General features: G+C 36.1%; 1 protein-coding gene across 2 annotated transcripts in view; it reads left to right on the top strand.

The window, feature by feature from the left end:
• Diaph3 (diaphanous related formin 3) overlaps window positions 1-22,660 on the top strand; it is a 481,958-nt gene extending 459,298 nt beyond the window's left edge. For both annotated transcript variants that reach the window (XM_046466464.2, XM_058586107.1), the window contains one exon: window positions 21,461-22,660. In XM_046466464.2, the coding sequence (XP_046322420.1) occupies window positions 21,461-21,723 (263 nt within the window). In that variant the 3' untranslated portion in view covers window positions 21,724-22,660. The remainder of the gene's footprint in view (window positions 1-21,460) is intronic.
• Window positions 22,661-26,938: the final 4,278 nt, after the last annotated feature.

A 26,938-nucleotide genomic window follows, 5' to 3' on the forward strand; every position in this document is an offset into this window, starting at 1 on the left:
TTCCTCTTTTGTACGGAAAGTACAATCTGATGCAAATTATAACAACAGGCAGGGGTAATACAGCCTAGCACTGGAGCAGGATAGCGGGATACAGGTGAGGCTTTTTCACTAACTAGCCTTATAAGTTGTTGAACTTTATACTAGCCTGATTTTCTACATTGCTGCAGCCAACTTGGTAATTCTTTTGTGTTCCACCAACAGGAAAGGTAAGGTGATGAATACAAGAACACATTGAAACATTTAGAGCACTACACAAATTCAGTGTATTTCATGGCAAAAAGTATCCAGACAAATGACAATGAACTGAAGTAGGGACTTTTAATGGGAAGAAAAATAAAGTAGTGGCCTGACCTCAGTGCTGGGTAACTGCTGGGTAACTGCCTTGCTATATCTTTCTCCTCCATAACCAACTCTAAGAAGTGTGAGTTCACTTCTCCAGGTCTTAGTTTCCTGTTAGGTAAAGTAACATATTTAGGTTAAATATTGTTCCATCTTTTGTGATTTTGATATCTGTATTTAACATTATTTGGGCAGAGTTGTAATTTGGGTAGTTTTAAAATATCCTGGAAGGGTCATCATCACATGATCTGCCTTTCTTTAGTTCTCCCTTCCATGAATACTTTCATCAAAAAACATTTATGTACATTATTTTTTCCTTTGTCTTCTGGACTTGCCCACCTTAAAACCAATTTGTTCCTCAGGATCTGCCATCAAAATCAATGTAGAAACTAACTTTCATCACAAAAAATGTCTCCATCTCATGTGCAATTCTTTTGTTCCTTAGTCAGAATTCTGCTTTCTTCCTTGAAGAGGAAAGTTTTCCTTCATGACTTGCCTAAGAATTTCTCACTTGATTCTGGTGCAGCAGATACATAATCCAGCAAACTGTCTAATCAAATTTTATTTTCTATTAGGAGCCATCTGTTTGCCGATGACGACTCTGTTTGTTTTTTATTTTAGTGCAATCCATTTTAGTTCCTTCATCTGTTTTTACCATACCACCTGCAATTCCCATTTTCCCAGCTCATTCTTTCCTTCCTCTGGTGGGTAAGGAAGAAGACAGCACAAGTGGGCCACGCTCCAAGAAAACTAGTTGAGGCTCAAACCCTCCTCTCCAGCTAACATGCTTCTCTCCTCAGGCTAAGTACTATTTACTTTCTTTCCTGGATTTAAACTTCCCCAAATTCTGTGGCCTTCAGAAAACTTTCTGGAACAAAAGAAAAAGAAAAAAAATGCTAAATTCTTCCCATCTTTAACTTTCTATCCCAGGAGATTCTCATTTGTCTCTCCCCTAATTGCTGCTTTCCTTTTGGGCTGGGGAATTGACTGTTATGTGTATAACAAACAGGTAACACAACTCATGGAGATGATGGCTTTTGGGTTATATTCCATCACAAAACTTTTTTTTTTTTTGGTGTGTATGAAATTTTCAACACAATCTGACAAAACTACATAACATGTTTTCTTCTTTGTCTTCATATGTTCGTTAAGTTTAGGCCTGGGTCATAACCACCTACAAGGTGGGAACTTCTTAGTACAAGTTCTCCTTAGGTAGAATTCCCATATTATCTCTCATGAGTCTAGGTTCTGTTGTTATCTCAGAGCTCTCATGAGAACGTACCATTACAAGTCTGACTTAAATTATCCCTGCGTGGACCTCTCTCCTCTGAAATATTATTCCATTTATCACATGCACAATGCATTTGGCATTAACACTAAAAATAGGCAAACATAAGCACTTCTTATGTCCCTCGTTCTTTTCAGTACAGTCTTGACAGTTCCTAGTTCTATGGCTTATATGTAGTTACTCAATAACTATTTATTGATTCATTATTCAATTATATATAGACATATTTGTTGGATTGAAATTTTCAATTGATCCATTTTTTGACCTTTTCAGCTATTTTGTCAGTGGCTTTGATTACCCAGATGCACTTTTGCCATCAATAGGTTAGGTCTATAAATAGAAGTCTAGAGACATTTTTCATGTGTTTGGAAAAAGAAACTGAATAAAAAGTTCCGATTTTAAAATTGCAGATGAATATTGTGTTAGCGATTAACTGCAGCAAACATATTTTGAAATCATTTATCTAACAGGAAAAGACAACAATGGAGCCATCCCTTGTGGCCACAGTTTCAATGGCTTCCTTCAAAATCAGTCATTTGAAGTTTTTGTTTCCCCCTTCTTTTAATCTCTCATGTTATGAATAATATTTAGTTGAACTCCCAAAGCAACTGGGAGAAGAAAATCTTTGGTGTTGATTTTTGATAAAATATGAGACATTTACTTTTGTGAATGTTAATCTCGGAAGGCTTCAATATAGTCTTTTGTTCTCTGGGTTCTTGTGCCATTCAAAGATTTGAATTTAAACACCAGTGTGTTTTTGACCACCAGAAAGCCCTCTGAAACACCCAAGTATGGAAGTTTTAGTTATTAAAATCTGTAGTATTTGTTATTTTAATTACCATTTCAGCAACTGCCAGGTGGGTAATGATGGCAGGTGGCTGTCCTGTCTGTCCTAATGTTGCACTGCACTGTTTATTCTTCTCTGAACTTTTTACTTTACCCATGTTTGCTTAGCAACCAAGCTATAATTGTTTTACTATTTTAATTACTAAGTCCTTTCAGTACATCATTTCAAAACTAATAAGTCTCAGGTCTTGTCCTGACTTCTTGTCAAGAGAGTTTAAAATTCTTCTTTCTATATTTTTAACCTCATAAAATCCCTCCTCCCAATAAATTGCAAAACCTTGCTGATGACAAAGTGCATTAGAAGACCTAAAGATACATGTTTATTTTAAATGTACTCATAAGACAAATACTTATTAGATCAAAGTTTTATCAACTATAATTCTCTTTTATTTTTTTTTTCAATCCAAACTAAGTTATTTCTCTCTGGTTTAAACATGTTGGCTGATTTTTAGACTTGGATGAATTTCACTGTAAATTGCTGTTCGATGTGACTGGAGTACCCAGGAGCTGTCAGGATGGCTCAGTGATTTAACATTGGTGTCCTGCAGCTTTGACTGTAATCAGCAGATGCTGTGGTATTACCATAAATGTTTTCCTAACTGCTTCTGTCAAAAAGAGAAAATTCTTCCTGACCGAGTCTGCTGCTTCTGATTAAATTCAGTTTGCCTTCTTTTGCATAATTAATGTCCCATGATGATCTCTAACCTTTTGTTTTTAATATTGCCTCTTGGTCTAGACTCACTCTTTACAGGGAAGCTCAACTAAAAGCAGACAAAAAGAAATGGATGGTGCTTTTACATGTACCCCCAGCCTCTCTCTGGCTCTGAAACTGTTACTGTTTTATATACCATCACTTGTCAAAGATCATGATAGGTTCTGGTCTTTGCAATGTTTTTTCATTGTTGTGCCAGTGCTCTGTTCTACTTCAGAGGACCGTTTCTGTAACGCTTTAGTGCACATGGTTTTGCCGGAGGATGTGTGATGATAGGGTCTGCTTTAGAATGTGCTCACCCTGGGTGTGTAAACTGATAACCTTCTGACACCAGCCAGGCAACAGGCTTCCTATTCTTCTGAAAGTCTTCCTATACTTCAAGCCGAAAGTAGCCCAGATTATATTTGCTACAACAGAGTAAATGTGTATGTAATATAAGTATGTTAAAAAATGAATACCTAGTTTTGTCTGTGAGTGCATTTTACATAATCTCAGTGGGGAAGAGATCCTTGAGTGTATTAAATAGCAGTAGCTTTACCTGGAGAGCACAGAGTGCTTTCCTATTTGTCCTTTCAGAAACTGTGAATACTCTTGCCTGACAACTACCTATGAGCTGATGTTTTTCAAGAGGAACGTTGATGTGACTAGAAATTCTTTCTGATGTTATTCTTACAGTGTAAGATTAAAAATACGCATGATTTCTCTCAGGTACTAAATAAGGCCTGTAGTAACTGGCATATTTATAGCTTAGAAGGGCCCTGTAACCATAATTGTAGGGTTCCACCTATTCCCTTGGTTTCAAATGAAGGAATGAATGAGTTTCACATTTCCTAGGGCTTATCAACATCTTTCTTCTGTAGATGATCCCACTAGCAATTATTTATCACATTATTTTGTTATTTTCTTTTTCTTCATAGAATTAATATTTAGAGTAGAAAAGGAGCTTAGAGGTCACAAAAGATTCATTTTTGTCTGACAAAGCTGAGCCTAAATAAAGAAGTCACAGGCAGTGGTACTTCTGCTTTGGAGATTTTTCAGCCTTTCACTACTAAAACTTTGTAGATTTTTGGCTGACCTCAGATTCAAGCCAAATAAAACAGAAACACAGAAATTTCAAAATAAATGTGTCAGCCCTCAAATGGTTTTCATGTAAAAGCAAGATTTATGATCAGCAGAACTTCTTTTTTTCTTATTCAAACTTTTAGTACAAACTGTAACCTTATAGCTGCTTGGATCTCCTTTAGCTCCAGTTTCTTCAACTATAATTCCCTTTCTACAAAATCAACAGTAGTTATAACTTTTTCACTATTTATCATCTCTTCAAATGAACCAACAACCACTTATGCAATAGAGAGCATCCACTTTCAATAGAATAACTAATCTGTCATCAGGGAAACTATGACATCAGGCCACTTGAAATTGCTGCTTTGAACTGTTATTCTGATGCTGCTTTTTTCTACCTCTGTGACTAGAGTAATCCACTTCACTTCTGGCCTCCATTTCCTTGTTGGTAAATAGAGGGAAACAGTACCCACCTCCCAGGAGAATTCAGTGGATGGTATGTGAGCTACAGTGTCTACACGCCTGCTTCTGTGAGACCACGTGTGACAGCAAAACTAGGGAAACACTGCAAAAAAGCAGAAATACAAGAACAAGAGAGCTTAGGTGTGTTTAAACGAGAGCTCTCATTTTTAGTCTTTTTCTTTATTCCCAGTTTTCTCATGAACATAATGTATTAGTGGCTATTTTTAAAATGTCACAGATGTGTCTCTTTCAAGATATTTGAAGGTAACAGTGGAAGGAAGTTGTTTACAAAAGCACAAACATTTTAGGAAAATTTGAAATGTCTCTCTACCTCTAAGAAAGGAAAGTCTCCTTCCTACCCTAAATTCCCAGAAAGGGCTTTTCATATTTTTTTTTCTCACCTTGATAACTCTAGATGCCCTGAAATCCTCAACCTTGATTTTAAGTGTACTGCTGTGATCATGCTTCAAAAGAAAGCTGTCAGATTATTTTAAATGATGAAGAGCTGTAATTCACAAGCATTACAGTAGCTGCCATTCTCACTGGCTATAATATTCAGAATTTGGATATCCACCCACCTTATCCCCATCAAATTAGCACATAAATACATACCACAGGATTTATCACTGTAGCCATAAATTTAATGATACTACATGTAAACAAACGAGTTTCCCAAAGATATAGATTACATTGAAAGTCTTAGAAGTTTTTTTCCTTTTTTACTACATTAAATGACATTTCTTGATCAATTTTTCCCAGGTCTAGATCGTTCTGTTTTAACCCAGAGTTATGTGTCTTTGGGGGTGTTATTAACTATTGTTACCATCAGAAAGAAAGGTTTCTGATAATAGGATCCCTTACAAAGCCTTGCATCTGTACTTTGCAGACAGTTTTTACATAAATATCCTTGATAGATTTGGCTTATATGATCATCCTTAGTTTAAAAAAAAAAAGTGCTTTAGTCTAGAGGGATTAATTTCTTAAGGATATAAAACAAGAATGGTAGATCCAAGAAGAAGTCCTTACAATTTTTTCCTTTTACATATGCACTAACCAATAGGAGCCCTATTATCTAAATAGTCACAAATGCCCAGGTTGCAACTAACCAGATGAGCTAGAGGAAATTGTTTTTGGTTCTCTTTTATGTAAATCTAAAGAACAAACAAATCAATAGTCGTGCAACTTCATAAATCAAAGGGTTCCGTGGCAGTGAGCTCAGTTAAAACCAAATCTGTAGAGACAGCAGGGAAGTAGAGAAAGCTTACCTGGCCTCCCGTGAAAGGGCTTTCCATTTGCCAGAGGAAGCTGCAGAGCCCGCTCCAGGGTACCCAGAGGGAGTACAGCAGCAAACCAAGAACATGGTCAGGGTCTCACACAATAGCTGTGCTCTTGGCCTTGACTTTATTCTACATAATAGGGATGGTAGCAACTTCACAGGGTCTGTTGTTAAATCTCCTTGTCAGATCCAGCACTCGGAGGCAGAGTAAATGGTAGCATTATGACCACCTTAAGAACTTTTCTACCTTTTATTATAGAGTATAGTAGAAGAGACAGTTACTGAATACATAATTACACAAACACATCATGTTTATGGAGAAGTGTTAGGAAACACTCGGGTGTTATAGGAATGGACAACAGGGAGTGAGGGGTACTGAGGAAGTGACTTCCTGTGCTGAAGCACTTTTGACTTACTTTCTGGCTTGTGAAAATGGACACCTGGAACATCCAGCTCTTAGGAGAAGCCCAGGTAAAATGAAGAATTCAGGTCATCCTTCTCCTTTCAGTGTGGCACAGGTAACAGTGTGGGGCGGGGAGGGTGCGGGTGCTCAGTGAAAGAATGTCCATGGCAGCCACCATATCCACATCTGGGATACAGCTGTCTTAGACCCAGGACTTCTGGTTATAAATCCATTTCTTCCTTACCTATTTTCTTCATCTTCTTCCCTATTCATCCTTTATAAACCGTTCTAGATATGACCACTCCATGCCTGCATGTTTACAGACTCCTTTTTTTTTTTTTTTGTCTTTCACTGAGTTCCCCCCAAATGTCCTGGTTTTTTAGTTATCCTTTGTTTCCCTTTAATTAGTCCCCATAACCTATTTTTCCTTCATTCACCATCTCTGCTACAAATGACCTCCCTATCTGCCCTATGTACTTTCTTTTGAAATGTAACCCAGCTATAGCACTTAAACTATTATGTTTATTGAGACATAGATCCTGATTTTGCCAAAAGCCATAATTCAAATCACATTCAATAGTGAATTTTTTTAAATGAGAGGCATAATAAACTACTCAGGACACTTTGAGCAATTCTTGCTGTTTCTCCCTAATATATGGGACGGGTAATAAGCAGATATCTCTGTGGACACACATGTATAGATGTGGCTGGACGAGCTTACTGAAGGCAAGGACAATGTTCACCCCTTGCCATGTCCCTGACACCTAGCACAACATAGTGCACTGTACGTATTCAGTGTTTTCTGTCTAAATTAAAGTATATTGTCCATCTTATATCCTGCTATCCCTAAGAATTATGAAGCAATCTTTGTTCTCTTGAATATAGAATCTTATGAAAAACGGCACATCTGTCTGCATGTAAAGTACTGTTTTAAACACAAGAAATGGAAAGAACAGACTCCAAGTTGTTATGGTCTTGTCAACTAGACTTACATAGGTGACAGCAACACAACAAGACATGACACCAGGCAGCGCAAGATACACCACACATAAGAGGTAAAGTAGAAGGTGGCATCTGATGAGATTTGAGAGATTATAGATTATCAGAGACAATAAGGACTGGAGATCAGAGGGGGTACTATTAGAATTCAATGCATACATACAAATAAAACAACTAAAGGAATTACATCATTTCTAAAAGAATAGGCATATCCTACAGCATAGATTACTAGTAAGAGAAAACTATATGCTCAAGCTTTAGAATTTAAAATAAATTGAGGCTTTTTTGGTTAGCTCATTTTACTTTTTTTAAAAAAAAATAGTAATTTTAGAAGTCTGGACCCTTCACTTGGTACAAAATGGATAGTACTTATTAAAATGTAAGGTTTTCGTGCAATAATTTCAACTATAACTACCTTTGAACATCTTCTAATGTACTAGTGAATATGGGTCATGGCTTTTACTGCTTCTGTGAATAGTTGCATAGCAAGGGTAAGAATAAATGCTTTATACCTTATAAGCAAAAATATTAGAAACAAATATACCTTGTTTTCTCTAAAAAGAGAACTGAATAGGTTTTAAAGATATTTTTGAGAAATAATATCAGTAAAAATGAAGTGTCTTATAATTCCCTTTGGTTCCTTGTGTTAACATTGGAATGCTGCCGGTGTCTCCAGCATTCAGTTTTAAAATCAACAATGCTGTAGACTGAAGCTGGGAGTTAAATCAGAGGTCTTGGACTGGGGACATAGCTTTGCCCTAACTTAACTGATGTCAGGGGCAAGTGTCTAAACCCCTCACGACTCCCTCCCTAGTCAGTGAGCTGGAGAGAATGAAGTTCATTCTTCTTTAGGCCACATTATTATTCATGTTAAAGCACTATGTGCAGATCTGGCATTTATAAGTGCTCAAACATGTTAGTATAATTTTAATAAACTTGAAAATATTATTAATAAGATGGCAAGAAAGTGAATGCAATTTTGTTACAATTTATTTTGTTAAATCTGAGCTCTATGTGGATTGTGCTTTAGTTCAAAATTTTGTTGTTTTTCACATGTGTCTGGTATGTCTCATAGTAAACCTGGACAGAGAAGTGACTGCCCTCACTAATATTTGGTAAATAGAACTATAAATCTGTAAGATAACAACATTTGTACAGACAGAGGACATTATAGAAATAAAATGACTCATAGCAGAACCTTGAGGGTTTCTTATCAAATGGAAAACTGCAGAACATGTCACTCTTGTGTTCCATGCCAACAGCCTTTTCATGTCATGAGATTCCATTAATTGCAAAGACTTCTAGATTCCATTAATCACAATGGTTTATTTTTCCTCTTCCAAATAGAATGTGAGTCACTAGAAATAGAATTGACAAACATATTAATATCAGACATAACTTATAAAAGAAATCACTATGTGCCATATGTAATTATTCAAGGTACTATAAAGCCCACTAACTGTCTGACCTCTAGTGGCTGTAACTTACAGCTGCATCTCATTTGATGGTTTAAAAAAAAAAAACAAAACGGAGACTAAGGAAAGCATCTGGATCCTAACAATAAAGCTCTGTAAGTATATAATTAACTTTCCTGAATTTTCACTATTCTAATTGTTGAGGTACTATTTCAGAAGACAGAGTCCTGAACTAGCTTTGTTACTGAGTGCAGGTGCTTAAAATGTATCAGCAGACCCTGCCTTGGGGCTGTAGCCAAGCAATGTCCACAGCATCTTCAACAGACATTCCTGTGCTCAGAGCCAGCTCCCAGAATCACTGCTCATCCATATTTCATAGGCTTGTATGAAATGTTTTTAAAACATTAAGAGAATTCCTATGTATTATATGCATTTTATTAAGTCTCTATATGCATAATCTTTCATAATGTGTAGATGTGTGGGTGTATTGAATATTTTCACATTGATGGCACTACTGTCCCTCATGCTTTATCATGTTTTTGAGAAAGGCCTATCTGAGTTAGAGTATTATGTATGACCAAGAAACAGATTGGAATTGACCATCAATTTGGGGACATAAACCTTCTGATTAATCTGAACCACTAAACTTATATAATGCCCCATTGAAGAAGACTAAGAAAATGTATATTTATGAAAAAGAATATTTAATATTTTCCTTTGTCTTTAACATAAACCATATAGGAATGTTTGGTATAATTTTTTTCTTTTTATATCTCATTTAACAGAACTCTAATTTACCTCAGTGGTTTAATGAACTGTGAATTGCTAGACTATGGCTAGTATAGGTCTCCAATATGTTTTCGGAATTTCAAATACCATGTGGATTATAAAGTTCCATATGCTCCAAGGCCTTTTAGCTGATGCTTATAGCTCTTTTAAGAGGAAGAATGAAGAATGGAGCAAGGAATATTCACCTTATCTTGCCTCCTGGTCATTTCTCCTGTGGCCAGCACCCTCTTTAGCTTTCCAAGAGTCCTGCACGCTCATTTCTTTCTTTCTGCCCACTGTACAGTACATTTCTACTGCTGTGTTTTGTGTTACCATAGAGACAGGAGGTGCTCCAAAGCCCCAGGAAGATGAGTGGAAGCAGGTCTTTGAGTTAACAGTCCCTGCTGAGGAGAGGAGCCCGAGGCAGGAATCTATAGCAGTAAACGGAAAGAGGGAATTGTGTGGTCCGATCCATTTGTGTCTCCACAGAGTCCCAGGAAGCACAGGCTCAGCCAAGGCAGCATTAAAAATGAGTTGTTTACAGAAACCAATTTTTCAGAGATCTCAGTGCAGCCTGGGGTTTCATAGAAACCAAACTTGGTGTTTTATTTGCAAGAAAATAACTGGTGACATTGACCTATTCCTTTTACTGTTTTCATCATTAAAAGGGAAAAGCTTCTAAGAAAGGTTCTCTTTGCCTGACTTATTTTGAGGATCAAAAATCTCACCTTTAAAATGAAGGTCGATATTCTTTGGTCCAGCCAAAACCAGCAGAAGCGACTCTGCACCCGGCTCCAGGTCACTGATCTAAACATACTAGTTCTAGAAATGAGTAGTATATATTTACCCTCAATTGTCATGCATTCCCTCCATATTTTAGATTACTTAAAGCTTTTGAACATTTCTCTGGATGTATTAAATTGTTATATTTCCTACTATGTTATTTTAACTCATGCCATATTTTTATTTAGGAAAATGCTACTGAGGATTTTTTTAAATATCTATTTTGTAGTTGTAGTTGGACACAATACCTTTATTTTATTTATTTAAATGTGGTGCTGAGGATTGAACCCAGGACCTTGTACGTGCTAGGCGATCAATTGACCACTGAGCCACAACCCCAGCCTTGAAGGTTTTTAAATAATATTTTTTCTCTTGTTTTTTTCCCCTGAGATATAATGTAAGGCCCTGTAATAAAAGGGGGGAAGAATATAAAGATAAAAATTTTAATAAGCAATAGATGTTCTGTCAAATACCCTTTGAAACCAGTTTCTCTTTTGGAGTAGGAGAAGATCCATCCTCAAAGTATTTGTTAGATTTCTGTCACAGATCTTGTAGTCTAGGCAGGGAACAAATTCAGATAAATTCAGAACACCTCAACATTGCTTCCAAAGTTACCTGTGCAAAAATTGTCCTTTGGAAGAATAAGACCAGTATCTACCAATTTGTAAATAGGTTAGTGTCCTCTGACGTACTCACTTGCCTCAAACTGCCAGTGGGAGGCAGTAGTGTACTAGCCTGAGCTACACTCTTCAAGGTAACATCTATGACTCATGCCAGATTCCTTTATTTCATTCATTTTCTAGAAATACATGAAACTAAAATCTTAGAAATAGTTTCAGATTTCATAATGAGAAATTGGTACCATCAACAGGACAAGAGAATGTTGCTATGCCGTGATAGAACAGTATATCGGCTTCTACCAGTGGCAACCCATGAACTTCACCCGACATGTGTAGGTCCTGATCCGATATGAGTAGAGGAATGGCATGGAATAAAGGTTAACCTTGTTTGGGAAAGGAGCACAATGATGTTATCACATTAGAGCCCTCTGATTTTCATGATTTACAAAAACATCATACAGAACTATGAAGTAAAGATAGAAAAATCTCTGAATGGTAACATTGTTTCCCTGTTCTCAGGGGGCTGGATAAACATGTCAGAACATAACAATAGCAGCTGTAGGCTTGTCATTATTAGAATTCAAGTGTCATGAGTATATTTTTAATCTTTGGCCATTTTCTATTTTGCCATTCACAAAATCCAAATTACCTAGAAATGTATAACTATTCCTCCTTTATATAAACAAAATCATAATGAATGCTAATATTGGAACACTGCATTCTTTCATTTGGTTCTTTTTCCTTCTATTATATATGATTTCACTAAAGGGTTTTCTTCATTTATTGACTAATCTCAGTAGGTTATATATTGGAGAATTTTTCTCCCCCAGCCTTTGGGTATGTTTATATCTACAACTTATGAAGTTCAAACAGCACTTTTTTTGGTACCAAGGATTGAACCCAGGGGGAGCTTAACCACTAACCCACATCCCCAGCCCTTTTTTATATTTTATTTAGAGAAAGGGTCGAGTTGCTTACGGTCTTGCTAAGTTGCTGAGGCTGGCTTTGAACTCAAAATGCTCCTGCCTCAGCCTCCCAAGCCACTAGGATTACAGGCATGGTCCACCACGCCCAGCTACAGCATATAATACATTATTTATTTGTTGACTAACCATAATCAGTGTACAGTCTGTGAATAGAACAAAGCCAAATTTACTACTGATCCATACAAATGTCAGACTCAGACTCTTTTAGTAACTTTGGTTCTAGCCAGGTGAACTAATATCTCCATATACACATTTATAATTTATTTATAAGTCTAAGAAATAGAAAATACTAATTTCCATTAGTATATAGATTATTATGATTTGAACTTTAAAGTTTAGAAAATTGTTTATTTTTGTCATAACTCCTAAATTCTTTTTAATAGTAATCAATAGTACAAACTAAACTGGAGATAAAAGTATTCAAACCAACCCCAGAAACATTAAGAATTAATGGCACTGTTGTAAACTCCAGGTTCTAGACCTGTGCTTCCCTATATAGTAGCTACTAGCCAGAGTGGCTCTTAAATTCTTGAAATATAACTACTCAGAATTAAAGTGTATTACAGATACAAAATATACACTTGGTTTTGAAAGGCTAAAGATTTCATTCATGTTTTTTTTTTGCTTAGATATTGAAATATTTGTCAATAGGTTAAATATAATACAATATTAAAATTAATTTCACCTGATTTTATTCAATATTTAGTGTGGCTTCTAAATTTTTATATTGCACATAGCCCACTTTTGTGATTCTCATTTTATTTCTGTTGGACAGTACTGCTATAAACTAAAAACTGGGTCCTCAAGGCACCAGAAAGCAAAAAATTTATATATACATTAAACAAAATGATGTTAATCAGCTTAATTTTTATTCGGATACTGTTATTCCAAAGTGTGTTCTTTGGAATGGATTAATACAAATGTTAAATGAAGCAAGGTAATAAAACCTTGCCATGCTTAGGTTCTGCCACTAAGGAAATATGATATGAGGCAACTGTTATGAGATGAGTTTAGGGACACGCCAGTGAATACAGAACAAGATGCCCACCTTCACACACTTATATGTGAGCAGGTTAGACCATGGTTAGATGGATATAAGGTAGTTTCCTTACTTCTTGAAAATGTTAATGTGTTTATATAGGGTGAATCTAATATATATTTAGGAACAGGCTAGGGAGAAGAAAAATGACATTTCCATGTACACAGTCATATAACATTATTTTAATATAAAATTTTCTTTAGTACAAACATACTCCAGGATTGAATTCTCTAATGAATAAAATCAGATTGTTCTAAGCAGATTCTTATTAAGCATATATTGATAATCAATTTCAAGTATTCAGTCTATGTGGAATTTTTTTTAATTTCTCAATTTTTTAATTATTTTTTCCATTGATGTTTCTTCTATTTTATTTTTTTTTCTTTGTATATAACAGCAGAATGCATTACAATTCATACATATATAGAGTATATGGAAATTTTTTAAAGGTTGTACTCAAAACAAGTATATATTTAGAGAATCCTTTTATGTTTATGTCAGAGGAATAAATGCTTAATAAGTATGGGGATTTAATAACTATCTTTTAGGGTTGTTGTAAAAATTTTAAAATAGTATATAAAGGATTTATGAGATATATAGTGTTTAATATCTTTACTGTCAAACCCTACCCTTGTGTTCTTGAAATACCAGATCAACCAATCGAATTATTTATTACCTGCTATTTACTACCTGACAGTTTTAGAAATGTTTATTTAGTAGCTGTTAAGTTGCATAAGACAGCTGTCAAGAACAGTAGGACTGTAAACAGATGCTATTATTGGTTTAATATGAAGAAGATGCTGTTTTTGGATGTGAAAGTTCAGTTTGAAATGTTGTTATCAGAAGTAATGGTAGGTCATTTATGGTGAGATGTTTAGAGAAGCCACGTGGACACCATTTTGAAGCTCTGTTGGCAGGGCTGGAAATGCAGATGTGGTATCTTCTTCCCAAAGGAAATGAAGTTCTAAGATCTTAGAGAGTGTAAAAAGGGCAGAAAAATAGGCCAAGGATCTAAAAAATGGCCACATCAAGAGCTCTGGTTGGGAGCATTGATAAAGTAGAATAAATTTCCAAAGAGTAAGCATGGTAAAGGGCTATATCATGATAGAACGAGTTAACTAGGAGTCTGAGAACTTGCGTTTTATCTCTGCTCTGCCTGAAAGTTGGTTGCTTCCTCAGCTTTATTTAAAACATGGTAAATATTCTCACATCACCTCTTTCACAAGGGAGTTATAAGAATCAAATGCATGGGTACATCAAGAAAATGTTTGCGAACTATATATAAATGTTTATAATGGCAGTGCAGTTATTTGATATTATTAATTATATAATAGAATCTAAGTTGTGAATATTCTGCAATGAATCATGACACCAACTACATAGTGTTAAGCCAGATTTCACAAGTCATAGTCATGCAAAAGACTAACCTCAGTTCAGATACCAGCAACAAATTTGGGGGTCACCAGGCAGCCTTCACTCCGACCAGCTGGCTACAAGTTCAGTGGTTCCTACCACCCTCTCAGTTTCAATAATATGCTAGAATGACAAGATTCAGGAAAGCCCAATACTTGCTAATACAGCTTAATTATAGTACAAAGATACAAATCAGAACCAGCCAAAGGAAAAGACACTTGATGTTTCATGCTGTCTTCTAGGACACACCATCCTCTCAGCACAATGATGTGTGACAATACACAGTATTATCAGTCCTCCCTATCTATGGATTTCACATGCCAACTGCTGATTGAAAATATTTTTTAAATATGTATCTGTATTGAACATCTACAAACTTTTTTATTATTCTTTAAGCAGTACAATATAACTTTTTAGATAGCATTTACTTTGTAGTAGTTATTATACAGACATAATTTAAAGTACATGGAGAATGTGCATAGGTTACATGCAAATGCTAAACTATTTTATATAGGGGACTCAAGCTTTCTGAGACTTTGGGGTCCCAGCAGAGTCCTGTAACCAATGGCCTGTAGACACCAAGAGATAAGTATACTGCTAACCAGGAAATCTCACCTGAACTTCAGTGCCCTGAGTTTATATTAAGGCTTCATTACTTAGGCATTATTGATTTGCCTCAAGATTAAATTCAAACTCCAGCCCCTTTCCACTCGTTGGAGATCAAGTTGCTATCGCTTGGCTCCAAACCTCAACCCTCTAAAGATGTGATTGGTCTTTCTGGCTTGACCAGTCCCTACCTGATGTCATTCATTACCATTAACTATCTATGGGCCCACCATGAGTTACCTAATTAGCATACCATCTAATTGGCAAACCATCAGGTTATGTTGTCAAACTGCAAGTCTGAGGGTCTCACCATGAGTAATAACAAAATTCCAAGGGTTTAGAGGCTATCTCATAGGAACTAGGACAAAGGCCAACCAAATTTATTATTACATGCATTCCAAAATGTTATAGATGTCAAGTGAAAATGAAGTGGCATGAGGAAAGTCTGTTGAATTTAGGAATTTTAGACTTTGGATAATTTATAGGGAGCAGTTCCAATAGAGGTATGATTAAAAATCAAATTAAAATTGCCAAGAATTGAGTGGAGCCCAGCACTGGGATTACATGCTTGTAATCCCAGTATGTAATCCCAGTGACTTGGGAGGCTGAGTCTAGAGCATTATAAGTTTAAGGCCAGACTCTGTCTTAAAATAAAAAGCACTGTGACGGTAGCTCAGTGTTAGAGCACCCCTAGGTTCAATCCTTAATACTGAGGAAAAAAAAAAAAACTGAGTAGAAAGATTTTTTTTAAATGTGGAAAGATTTATATTATTATTGTCTTTACATCAAAGAGATTAGACCTGTCGTGTGCTCAAGTGCCTGAACAAAACGGAGACTCAGAGCCCAACCAGTATAGGAAATGGCAAAATGGCAGTGCTGTCTTCAAACTTGCAAAGGATAATGATACAGAACAAGTCTAAGTAGAAATTAGATAGATAGATAGATAGATAGATAGATAGATAGATAGATAGATAGATAGATAGAAGGTTCTATCTTACTTATCAATTATCTCCTGTACCCAAATATATTTTTGTGTTTTTTTTTTAAATAACTGGTTTCAATAAAAGTTTCTTGGCACTCCTAAATGATTTTAACCATATACAAAATGCCCTTTTGCTCTTTATCACTTTTATATATTTTCAATACATAAGATAAAATAAACAGCAAAATGAAACCAAGGGAAAACAATTATTTATAGCCTCAATAAATCAACAGTAAGGAAAACCATAGGGACATGGGCTGCTGGTGGCCAGCACTAACTTCAGTTATTGCATAGATTAAAAACATATATTTGTCACACACTTTACTATCACATAGACCCTGTGGTGCTTTAAAAATTATATTTATGGGTTATTTTTGTCTTTCACCAAAGTAAAGCCATTGATAGGTTGAAACAAAACAGCTACTTAGTAGGTCAAAGTAATAGTTAAAGAATTGTAAGAACAGACCAAATTTCAGGAAGACTAAAGAGATACAATCATTGAGGACACCAGAGTTCTATATTCTTTCCCCCCATCAAGGCTGCCACAGACTCACCATTGACCACAAAAGGCAGGAGCTCAATTTTATTTTTCATCTGAGACTTGGCACTTCTAAGAAGCCAGTGCCCATTAGACCACAGTGTGCTGGGGGATCAATACTGACTTAAAGGGAAAAAGGCCTCTTTCTGAACCATAGCTGATCCTTCCTGCAGTGGAGAGGGTTCCCCGAAGGAACTCAGCTCAAGAAGCATAACAACTGCTAGCAGAAATATTTCCTCATTTAGATGCCAAGTTGCAAATTGTGTTTTCTGGTGGTGATGGTGGTGGGTTTTTTGTTTGTTTGTTGGTTGGTTTGTTTGTTTTTTCAGAATCTTTCCTAGTTACTTGTCTTTTGTGCCGCTACTCAAGAAACAACAGAAATGTTAGTGCAGAGTGGTAGAGGGTTTTTTGAACTTGCTCTGTCATCCAGATCTGAACTTTGCTAAATGTTATGTCAGGGGACCCAACAATGGATGTAGTTTATAGCCTGGTTTTTAAGTCCAGTGGGATCAAAGAACTGTTCAACTTTTCATTCATTTTCAGGGGAGGGGCTTCAGATTTAATCCTTATAGTAAGAATCATATGAAGCCTCCCTTAAAGTAAAATAGCATGTATTCTCATCCTGTTTATTTCCACAGAAACACAAATACAAGATATGTGGATTGAATTCCCTTACTGAATTGGTACTAAGAATAGCAGTTGGTTTGTTGCCTATCGGTACTACAGTCACCAGTGGCCCTGAATATTGGCAAGAGTCCTAGATATATCATACGCAAACATCAATTGTAATATCCTAAAGGGGAAAAAAGCTGAGGGTTTGATTCATAAAATAGCACAAACAAACTCCCTTTGGAGGATTAAGCAATCATCCTACTTTGACTTAATATTTTTAGTTTCCACTTTAAAATAGGTATCTATGAGTTAGGGAGAAAGAAATGCTTCTCTTTTAATTGATACCCCAACCTTATTTTTCATTGTTTGCTTGTGTCCAAGTGGGTCATCTTGAAAACTATCTAATTTCATGTGTAAAGGATGAGCCCACTTACATCAAATGAAAATTTGTTGATGGCTCCAAACATGTATAAAAAGTTCTGTCCAATTTACAGGATTGTCATCCTGTCTTGTTTGGAAGTCAACCATTTAGAAACAGTGCATCTGTTCATGTGGAATTTAGGTCTCTAGTGCAGCCCACACAAAGCCACCAATCCGACACCTGCCCTTGAACCACCATTGCAATAAGATTTTTACATAAGTGTGAACTTCTAACTTGGGAGGCTTCTTTGTCTGAAATCATTTTCTGTAGTTATAGTGCGATAAGGTGACTATTCCAACCCAGCTTTGTTTATTTACTTTCCCATTTAAGATATGACTCCCTCAGTTCCATAGTTTTGGTCTCCAATGGCTGGGAACAAAGCAAAAAGAAGCTGAGGACCAGGATGGGGCTTTTGGTGTGCTGAGAGAGAAATGAATACTGGAAGTGAAAAATTGTTATCTAGGGACTTCTAACAGAGCTATAAATGCATCCTTTAAAAGACCCTGTGCATTGTCTTTTTAGTTCTTCAGTGGTCTCAGTAATGGCCTCTTTCCTTTCTTTACTGTATTATCAGTTGCTTCTCATGAAAGATTCTCCACCTGAAACCACAGAGGAGTTAAATACCATCTTAGTTATTCTCTCATCATTTTGTCCCTAAAGCAACCCCACAGCTATTTTGAGTTGCTCAAAAGGATAGAAATGCTGTTGCTTGCATTGGCCCACCTATTGTTATTCACCTAAGCCTCCAGAGAAGTTCAAAGACCAAACAGTAAAAGAAAAACTCAGGCTATGCTAGGCATTTCATCCTTGGATCTGGTACAGATCCAGTAACAGAGGACTAAGATGTCCAGATGGATATACAATCCTTGTTTTGGGCAACACAGAGTTCATTAGTGACCTTAACAAGGACTGTTTGAGAAGACTAACGTGTCAAAAGCATGATTATAGTGGGTTCCAGAGAAAAATGGGAAGAGAGGAATTAATACAGTAAGCCTGGGCAATTCTTTCAAGATGTTTTGCTTTAAAGGGAGTCAAGAACTGAGTTTGTAGCTGGAGCAGGATATGGAGGCAAATAGGGATTTTTTTTTCTCTCTCTCAAGTTTGGAGTTATCACAACACATTTGTATGCTAAGGGGATGATCAAGAGGAGAGGTAAACCTTCATAATGCAGAAGGGAGGGCACAGCTGCCAGAGGGATATCTTGCAGTAGACAAGCCAGATTAGCATCTATGTGAGGGGTCACTCTCAGAGGGGAGCACAGAAGGTTGGGCAGTCCTACTGTGGGGGAGAGGCAGAGGTAGACAACAGATTTTGTGGGGAGCTGGGAGTTCTCTTCTGATTGCTATGACTGAGTTAAATGAGAATGCAGGAGGACATGTTGGAGGTTTGAAGAGATAGTAGAAGGTGTGAAATAGTTGTCTAGGAGAAAGGAAGAATGAATGGACTGGGGAATTGTAGTGGGATTCAGGTCTTGCTTGAAATTCATGGTCATGAATTTAAGTGAGAGCAGGACAGAAAAGAAGATATGTGTGACCTTGGGCATACTGTGAAAAGGTTGTTTACAAAGGTATACTATCTACTTTACAAAGTTAGTATGAGGATTCAGTGTGTGAGAAAGCATTTCAAAGTATAAGTACAGGACATCATTATTATGAAACTTGGCTTTGCATTACTTAGCACTTTCCTCGGGCAAAAAGCTTTCCAGATTTCAGACTCAGTGTCTCTAGAGACAGCAGCTGGCTTCTGCCACTGACTTAGTTACTGGGTGTAAGCAACTGACTTAACCTCCATTTGCTTTTACCCCTCAAACTATAAAATGAGGGTGGTAATGCTTAAAGGGCAGTGAATGCTTTACAAGTTAAGAGTGCCATATAAACACAAGCTACTCATAAGGTGGCATCAGCCCTCACCGTCACTGTCACTAGAAAGTCAGAGAGCCTCCAAATAAGCCCTAAGCCTTGGGTGAGAGATGCCCCCCTTTGAAAGCTGTGAAAGAGGAAGGAAAGGAATCTCCATGTGGGTGCCATCTGCATTACTTCCTTTAATCCTTACTCTCTGAGATTATTAGAACCTAAGACTCAAAGGGGGGTTGAGTTCCCCAGTAGAGTTTGGGTTTCATTGCAGGTTTACCTTAAAATCCCAGGTTCTTTTCACCTTGCCACATGTGGAATTGCGCTTGATTCTGTATATCCACAGAAGTTATGGGACTGAAAGCATACATTTTTTTTCATATTCCAGACCTATATTTTAGCCAACCTAACCTGTTTGCAATCAGACATTTAACTAGTGTTGCCCAGTAGCGGAATAAACTGATTTGTTAGATATCCCATGATGGAGTAGTTGACAAGAAATGATAGGAACATTGGGGGAGGGGAAAAATGATTGCACTTAGCTACAAATGCACTTTTTTAAACACTCTTGGGATAGGATGGTAGGTGCTAGAAAAATTAATTCATGTGGTCATGGGAACTGCTGAACTACCATGTCCACTGTGCCATTTCTTGCAATCTGTACATTATAAGCTGCAGCACATAAACTGCTCTAAGAGAAAATCACTGCTCTATTAGATTTTGATTTTTGAGTAACAATTGCCCACCTGATAGAGAAAGTGATAAGAAAAGTGTATTTATCTTCTTCCAACAGCTAAAAGGTGATCATACTTCTAAAATTTGTTGAGATTGTCCAAGAAACTGTGTGAAATACTCATCCATCACTGGAAGCCCCTGGTCAGGAAATGACAGTGCAGTAAATATCTTCAGCAGCCACCTTTTAATGTACAAGCTGTTTTCGGTTGGAATTTTCAGCACTCACATAAAACACACTGTCATGAGTGACTGCTTGTGCTCCAAAGTCATTACTATTGGGATAATGGAACATCTCTCAGCGAATAACCAAAAAACGTTAAATGTCATGTCAAGTTTGTCGAAGCTGTTTTCAAGCCCCATTCAAGGTTACATGAATATTGAAGGTATCTGCTTTTAAGATAGGTTGTGCAGTGTGAGATCAAGGTAATTAAAAGAAATTCTAGGTCTCTTTGGGAAACTCAGTCAGCCAAGCCATTTAATCATTAGCTCTTGCAACTCTCTCCTTACTACCTTGGTACATCATTTCACCATCACTTTGGGTGTGTGTCAATGTGTACACATATTATAGATGTGCATATAGGACATAATTCTGGTTTGCTGGAAAGTGTGAATGGTCTGCCTGCTAAATTTATTATTTAAGGGAAACACTGAATTTTAAAATTCTGATTAGAGGCTTTCTTCCTTGGTTTTCTTCAAAAAGAAAATTTCATTATTATTCAAATAGTATTTATCTTGGGCCAAAATGTGTCAGATAATAAACTCTTTATCCAGCACACTTTTAGTGAGCAGTTCCTTTGCACCAGGGCCATTCTAGGCACTGAGACTGCAGCAATATTTAAAAGAATGTTCCTGGTGTCTCAGAGCATAATTCTAGTAAAGAGACAGAAGGTATACAAGTAAACAAATATGATGCATCTCGTGGTCCTGAGTTCTGGAAAGGAAAGGATGAGGGGCTAGAGCAATGAAAAGGATATGTACAATTCTAGAGGAATGACTAGGGGAGGAGACTCCATTTAACTGATGTTTGAGCAGAAACCTACATGAAATAGGGGACCAAACCCTGATAACCTAGTGACAGGCATTTCAAGCCTAAAGGAAGGAGAAGGTAAGCTCTGGTGCTAATGAAGTGGTTTTCTATTATGTTGCTGTATATTCTTGACCTCTACATGTTTATTTTAAATTGGATATTTTTTAGTTTAGTCTAAGAGAACTTGCTTATTATGAATAATTATTTTACATTTATGTTTTATAATGTGCCTAGTCCTCGCTTATCACAGTGACAAGTTTTATGCTTCTTTCCTGTAGAAAATCAGAAAGTGCAGTTGACAGAAGGGTCACGTTCACACTACAGTATCAATTGCAACTCCACAAGGACTACAGTCGCCAAGGAGCTTAATTATAATCCAGACACTCATACGTCTACAGGGAGGATCAAGGCAGTTGAGAAGAAGGAAGCCTGTAATGTAGAAAGTACCAGAAAAAAGGAAATGGAACTTCTTGGCTGTGTTTCTAAAAACGAATCAGTTCCCGAAGTTGAAGCCCTGCTGGCAAGATTACGAGCTTTATGAATTAAACTGGCAAAAAAATGATTAAGCCAAATATAAAGCCATGCTCTAAGCTATAACACTTGAAAAAATTGCTTTTATATAAGTGACTTTATATAGTTTTAAATTATGATATATATTAGAAAAATAAAGCTAAATACATTATTGCAATGCTTTTTCTACGTACTTGAAGTTTGGGCTTATTCAAGATTGTAATGTGCTTTAATGCTTTTTTTGTCTCCTGGTATTCATCTGTTCTATATTTGGTGGTTAAATTGTACATATTGCTTTAGAGAGCAGGTAGGAGGCCATGTGTTCAGCAATGTGTCCTTAAGAAATACCATCTTTCTAAGTCACTGTAATTTTTACTATTTCAGCATTAATGAGTATCAAATCATCAGTCTTGCTACACATGCATGTATATTTATATAGGCCTAGGTTTCTCCACTGTAACATCATGAATATTAACTGAATATATCACAACTATAAGGAAATGACTGGTAAACTCTTTATCATCATTGTTTAATTCATGTTAACTTGACCCTCTAAGGGACTCGTAAGCCAACTGAGTGCATTTCCAAAAATTATATGATAGAAATGTATGTATTATCTCTACAAAATGCCTCAGCTTTTGGATAAAGTGAAAATATACAGTATGACAGTGCTGACCAAAACTCTTGGTCTTAGCCAAGAGAATATTTTTTCCCCCAGTAATTATGACTATGAAATAAAATTACCATTTTGAAACTTCCAAAGCCACAAATTTTTGGATTCCTCTGAACACACTTGGAATTTCAATTTCTTTGATCTGACAATCAATAACTTTAACAAGGATCTGAATACATGTTTCAAGGGAAGTTTTAATATGCAAATGTTGCAATTGTACCTCATTTCAGCATCATTCCTTTGTTAATTCCATATCAAAGAAAATAAACTTGCTATTTGCACTAAATGAAAAAAATTGCTTTCTTCTCCCTCTCATTAACATATTCTGTAGTAAGCTGGAGATACAGTGCTACACAGGCCAAGCACCTCTTTTGCTTTATTACATGTAATAACTAAGTGACTGCTCTTTTACTTTCAGTAAAAAGCAGTTATATAGAACTAGTCTGTGAGGTCTACTGCCTTTTATTTCCTTGTTTAAGTTGCCACCTCCTTTCGTCTCCAAGTTAATAAAATTAATTAATTAGGACTATGAACCAGGCTCTGTTTATAGATGTGGGGGAACAAGTGTTATCCATAGCCACTGTAGGAATAAATTTGCTGTATGTGTTGCTGAAATGTGAATCTTGCCCTCCAGTTGCAATTCCAATTTTCCTAAAAACAAATCTTTTTTTAAAAAAAATCAAGAAAAGTGAAGGACATTTACATATTTAAGCGAGCAGAAGCCATAACATCAAGGAAGGATTGTTTTGATTAGGAAAGAATGAAAGAATTCTAACTATATGTTCTCAACATGATTTTCTGAAGACTTGGGCTTCTCAGAAAGAAAATTTAAATTTATCCACATAGTTTGGACAGGCCAGGTAGGTAGAAGCATCCCACAGGGAGAAGCAGCCAGGCGAGTAAAGGGAAGATGACACAGACTCCCAGGGGCAGAGAAAGACAGGAAGTCCAGCCCCAGAGCATCTGTCTATACACAGGAGCTGAAGGACAATCTTCAAGCAGGAGGACCAGGAGCCCAAGGCTAGCAGAGCATCCACAGGACATGACCTCCCTCTCTCTGAATGATAAGAGCTGGTTTTCAAGCAGGCCTGAACAGAAAGAAGGACCCATACCTATGGAAAGCAAAACTTCAGTGAAAGAGGCTAGGTGCCAACTCAAGGAACAGATCATTCATTTTCTGTTGGAGATATTTCCCTAAGATATACCCCTTCAACAAAGGGCTAAGGGTATAATTAGGGTTTTAAAATTCATGGTATTCCTTTAGACAATTGTAGCGAAAACTATAACAATGACCTTTCATTCAAAGACAGTTTTGTTTCTGAGCAAAAAAAAAAAAACAACAAACAAAGTTTGTTCCTTTGGATTAGGTATGGTGGTTAATTTTATGGTCAATTAGACCAGGATAAGAGATACCCCAGATAACTGGCAAAATATTATTTCTAGGTATATCTGTGAGGCTATATCTGGGAGATATTATCACTGGAATCAGTAGACCAAGTAAAGATCACACTCACAGTACAGTAGGCATCATCCAGTTTGTTAAGAGCACAAATAGAAGGAAAAGCAAATTTCTTTCTCTGCTTGTACTGGGGCATTCATCTGCTCCTGCCCATAAACATTAGCCCTCTGCTTCACAGGTCATTGGGCTTAAATGAACTACACTACCATCTTTCCCAGGCCTCCACCTTGCAAATTTTGCCTGGTGGGACCTCTCCACTGAGCCCATCACTAATAATAATAAATCATTCTACATATCTGTACATATTATATTGTTTGTTTTTCTGGAGAACCTTGACTTATACAGAAGGTAAATGTCCAACTCAAAAACATCTGATAGAGCTTAATAATCTTGACAAGGATATTCCTTCCAGGCCAGTGACAAACCCCAGATGATTCTCCCCTTTCGGCGGTGTAAAGAATTTAACTAGAACACACAGATAACTAAGCAATCACTGAGTTTTATAAAATCATAAACCTACTCTAACAATTTTTTCTAATGAAATGGTTAACTTAAAAACAATGGAAGCACTCATTTTATATGTGCCTTTTTATTTAACATATTTGAACAAGCTATGTCAAAAACACCTAGTGTTTAACAAAATACTATGTTGTCATTAAAGGAATTAAATCCTGTCATTTGTAACATGTTTGTGGAGGTCATCATGTTAAGTGAAATAGGAACAGAAAGAAAATTATCATGTAATCATACTTGTATGGAATCTAAAAACATTGATCTAACAGAAGATGAGAGTAGAATGGTGGTTACCATAGGCCCACAAGGGTGAGGTGGAAAGATGGGGAAAGGTTGAAAAATGGGGACTCAGTTTCAGTTTAGAGAGAGAAATCCTGGTGTTCTATTGCACAGTAGGGTAACTGTGCACCTAGAAAAATGATGATGTACTATATATATTTTTTAAATTTAGAAAAAAAGATTTTGAATGTTTTCGCCACAAAGAAATGATAAATGTTTGAGGAGATAGATATACTTTCCCTGATTTGAACATTACACAATGTATGTATGTATCAAAACATCACGTGGACCCTCATGTATAATTTTTATGTGTCAATACCTAAATACCTAGTGTTTATAGGAAGTGAACATTTCTATAATTCAAATCAAAGTTTTTCTAATAAATTTAGAAAATTTAATTATTCATGCCAAGTTCCTCTAAAACTGTAGATATTGTACTATTTATTCAAAATGGGAATTATTAATGATTTGAAATGTTCATTTAGTTATAGATGATTATTTCCTGCATGATTCACTTTTATTTTAAAATATCATATTCCAATGTATATCTGCATTTACAAGTTAAAAACTAAATTTTTTTGGCTACAATGTACATCTGTGCTACATTCCACCAAATTAATTGCTCTTTTTTATACATAAACACATGAATTCCAGAAGCACATTTGACAATTACTCTCATGGCAAACTTTCTTTCAGACCAAGTGACTTCTAGAAAGTAATGGGTCCTAATATGTAAACTGCTAACTTGATAGAAAACCAAAAACAGGTGACATTTTTTTCTTCTTTCATATTAATTATTAAAAGTTTTGAGATCCAGGAATTGTAGCTGGCAGTGACCCAGCACTCATTTTTGGTGAATTGTTAAATAGTAGCTTCTATGTGCCCTTGCCAGGCATGAGTGTTCTTAAAACATGACCCAGAGCCAAATTGTTCGACTGTTTTGGTCTAAGAGCCACTGTTTAACAAAATGCATGCAGTTGCCAAAGAACCACAGAGATTGGATGGAATTTCAGAATTGAATCCAAATCTCCCCATAAAAGGCAAATAATAGAACCTTAATCTATAAAAGCTCATTATTTCTAAACACACCTTTGCCTTTGAAAGTGGGTATGAGGAGAATGTCAAAACAAAAATGGGGGTAGGGTCTGGGGAAGTACAAAAGCCAGCTGTGTCTTCTAATTAGGGTTTAACTGTAGAGGCCGTTGTCTCCCACACAGCTAATTATATTTTAGTGTCATATTTTACTTCAGTAGCCTCCCTTTAGGCATATGCAAGAAACAAGTACTTAAAAGGAAACTTGGTTTCTTGCAGGAAACCTTAAAATTATAGATATTTTTCCCCTCTATTATCCATTCTGAAACCCAACCAAAGCCCCAGATGTTGCCTCCTTACAAATTCACATTACCAACCTTCCCCAAATCCCCAAAGATTTACATAATATGTATTCCTTATTCGAAATTTAATTTTTTAAAGTTTATATACCATTTGTTATTTTTTTTCATTTGTTCTAATTAGTTAGACATGACAGTAGAATGCATTTTGGCAAATAAATGGATCACAACTTCTCATTCCTCTGGCTATACATGGTAAAATCTAATTTTTTAAAGGCATTCTGATGATGGAATTGGAAACCAAATTTCTGGATTATCTCTTTAGGGCAAATTATATTTGAACTAAAAACCTAAAAATTTCTCTCTTCTTAATTTTCTAATCTGGAGTTACTGAAACTTACTTTAAAGATGAATCTTCTACAAGAAAATCTAATCTTAATATAATCTGAGTAGGTGTGAATGTTATTCAATTATGAGACCTATGCTGGATAGCTATAATAAAATAATTAGACAGAAATAAATATTCTGGTGAATTATTTCTTGAAAGCAGGTTTAGGTCCTCAGGTTTGTATATACCAGTTAATTTCTCCCCAAAGTACCTGTCTAATTTCTCGTAGATTTGACTGGTTCTGATGTAATAGACCCATCTTTCCATCAAAAAACAAAAGACTGACCATAGTTGTTTAATGACATGTATATTCAATACAATGAACACCTATAAAAGCAAATATAATTATAACATTAGTATAAAGAAATGTCTGTTTACACATTGTAATTATTTATTCTCAAACCTCAACACATGTAAAACATTCTCTATTAAAATACATCAAAACCAGGCAACAGATACTTACGACTTAATAATTAAGGTACCTAACCCATTGAGGAAGCTTGATTTTAAAACGGAATATTTCTTTCCTTGTTTCAGACACAAATACATGGCCCTTTCAATGCAAAACCAACTAGATGTCTAATGAAAGCAAACAGGTGCCTC

The sequence above is a fragment of the Marmota monax genome, unplaced genomic scaffold, assembly GCF_021218885.2.
Source record: "Marmota monax isolate L192 unplaced genomic scaffold, Marmota_monax_Labrador192_F-V1.1 WCK01_AAM20220418_F8-fsc00049, whole genome shotgun sequence".
NCBI lineage: Eukaryota > Metazoa > Chordata > Mammalia > Rodentia > Sciuridae > Marmota > Marmota monax.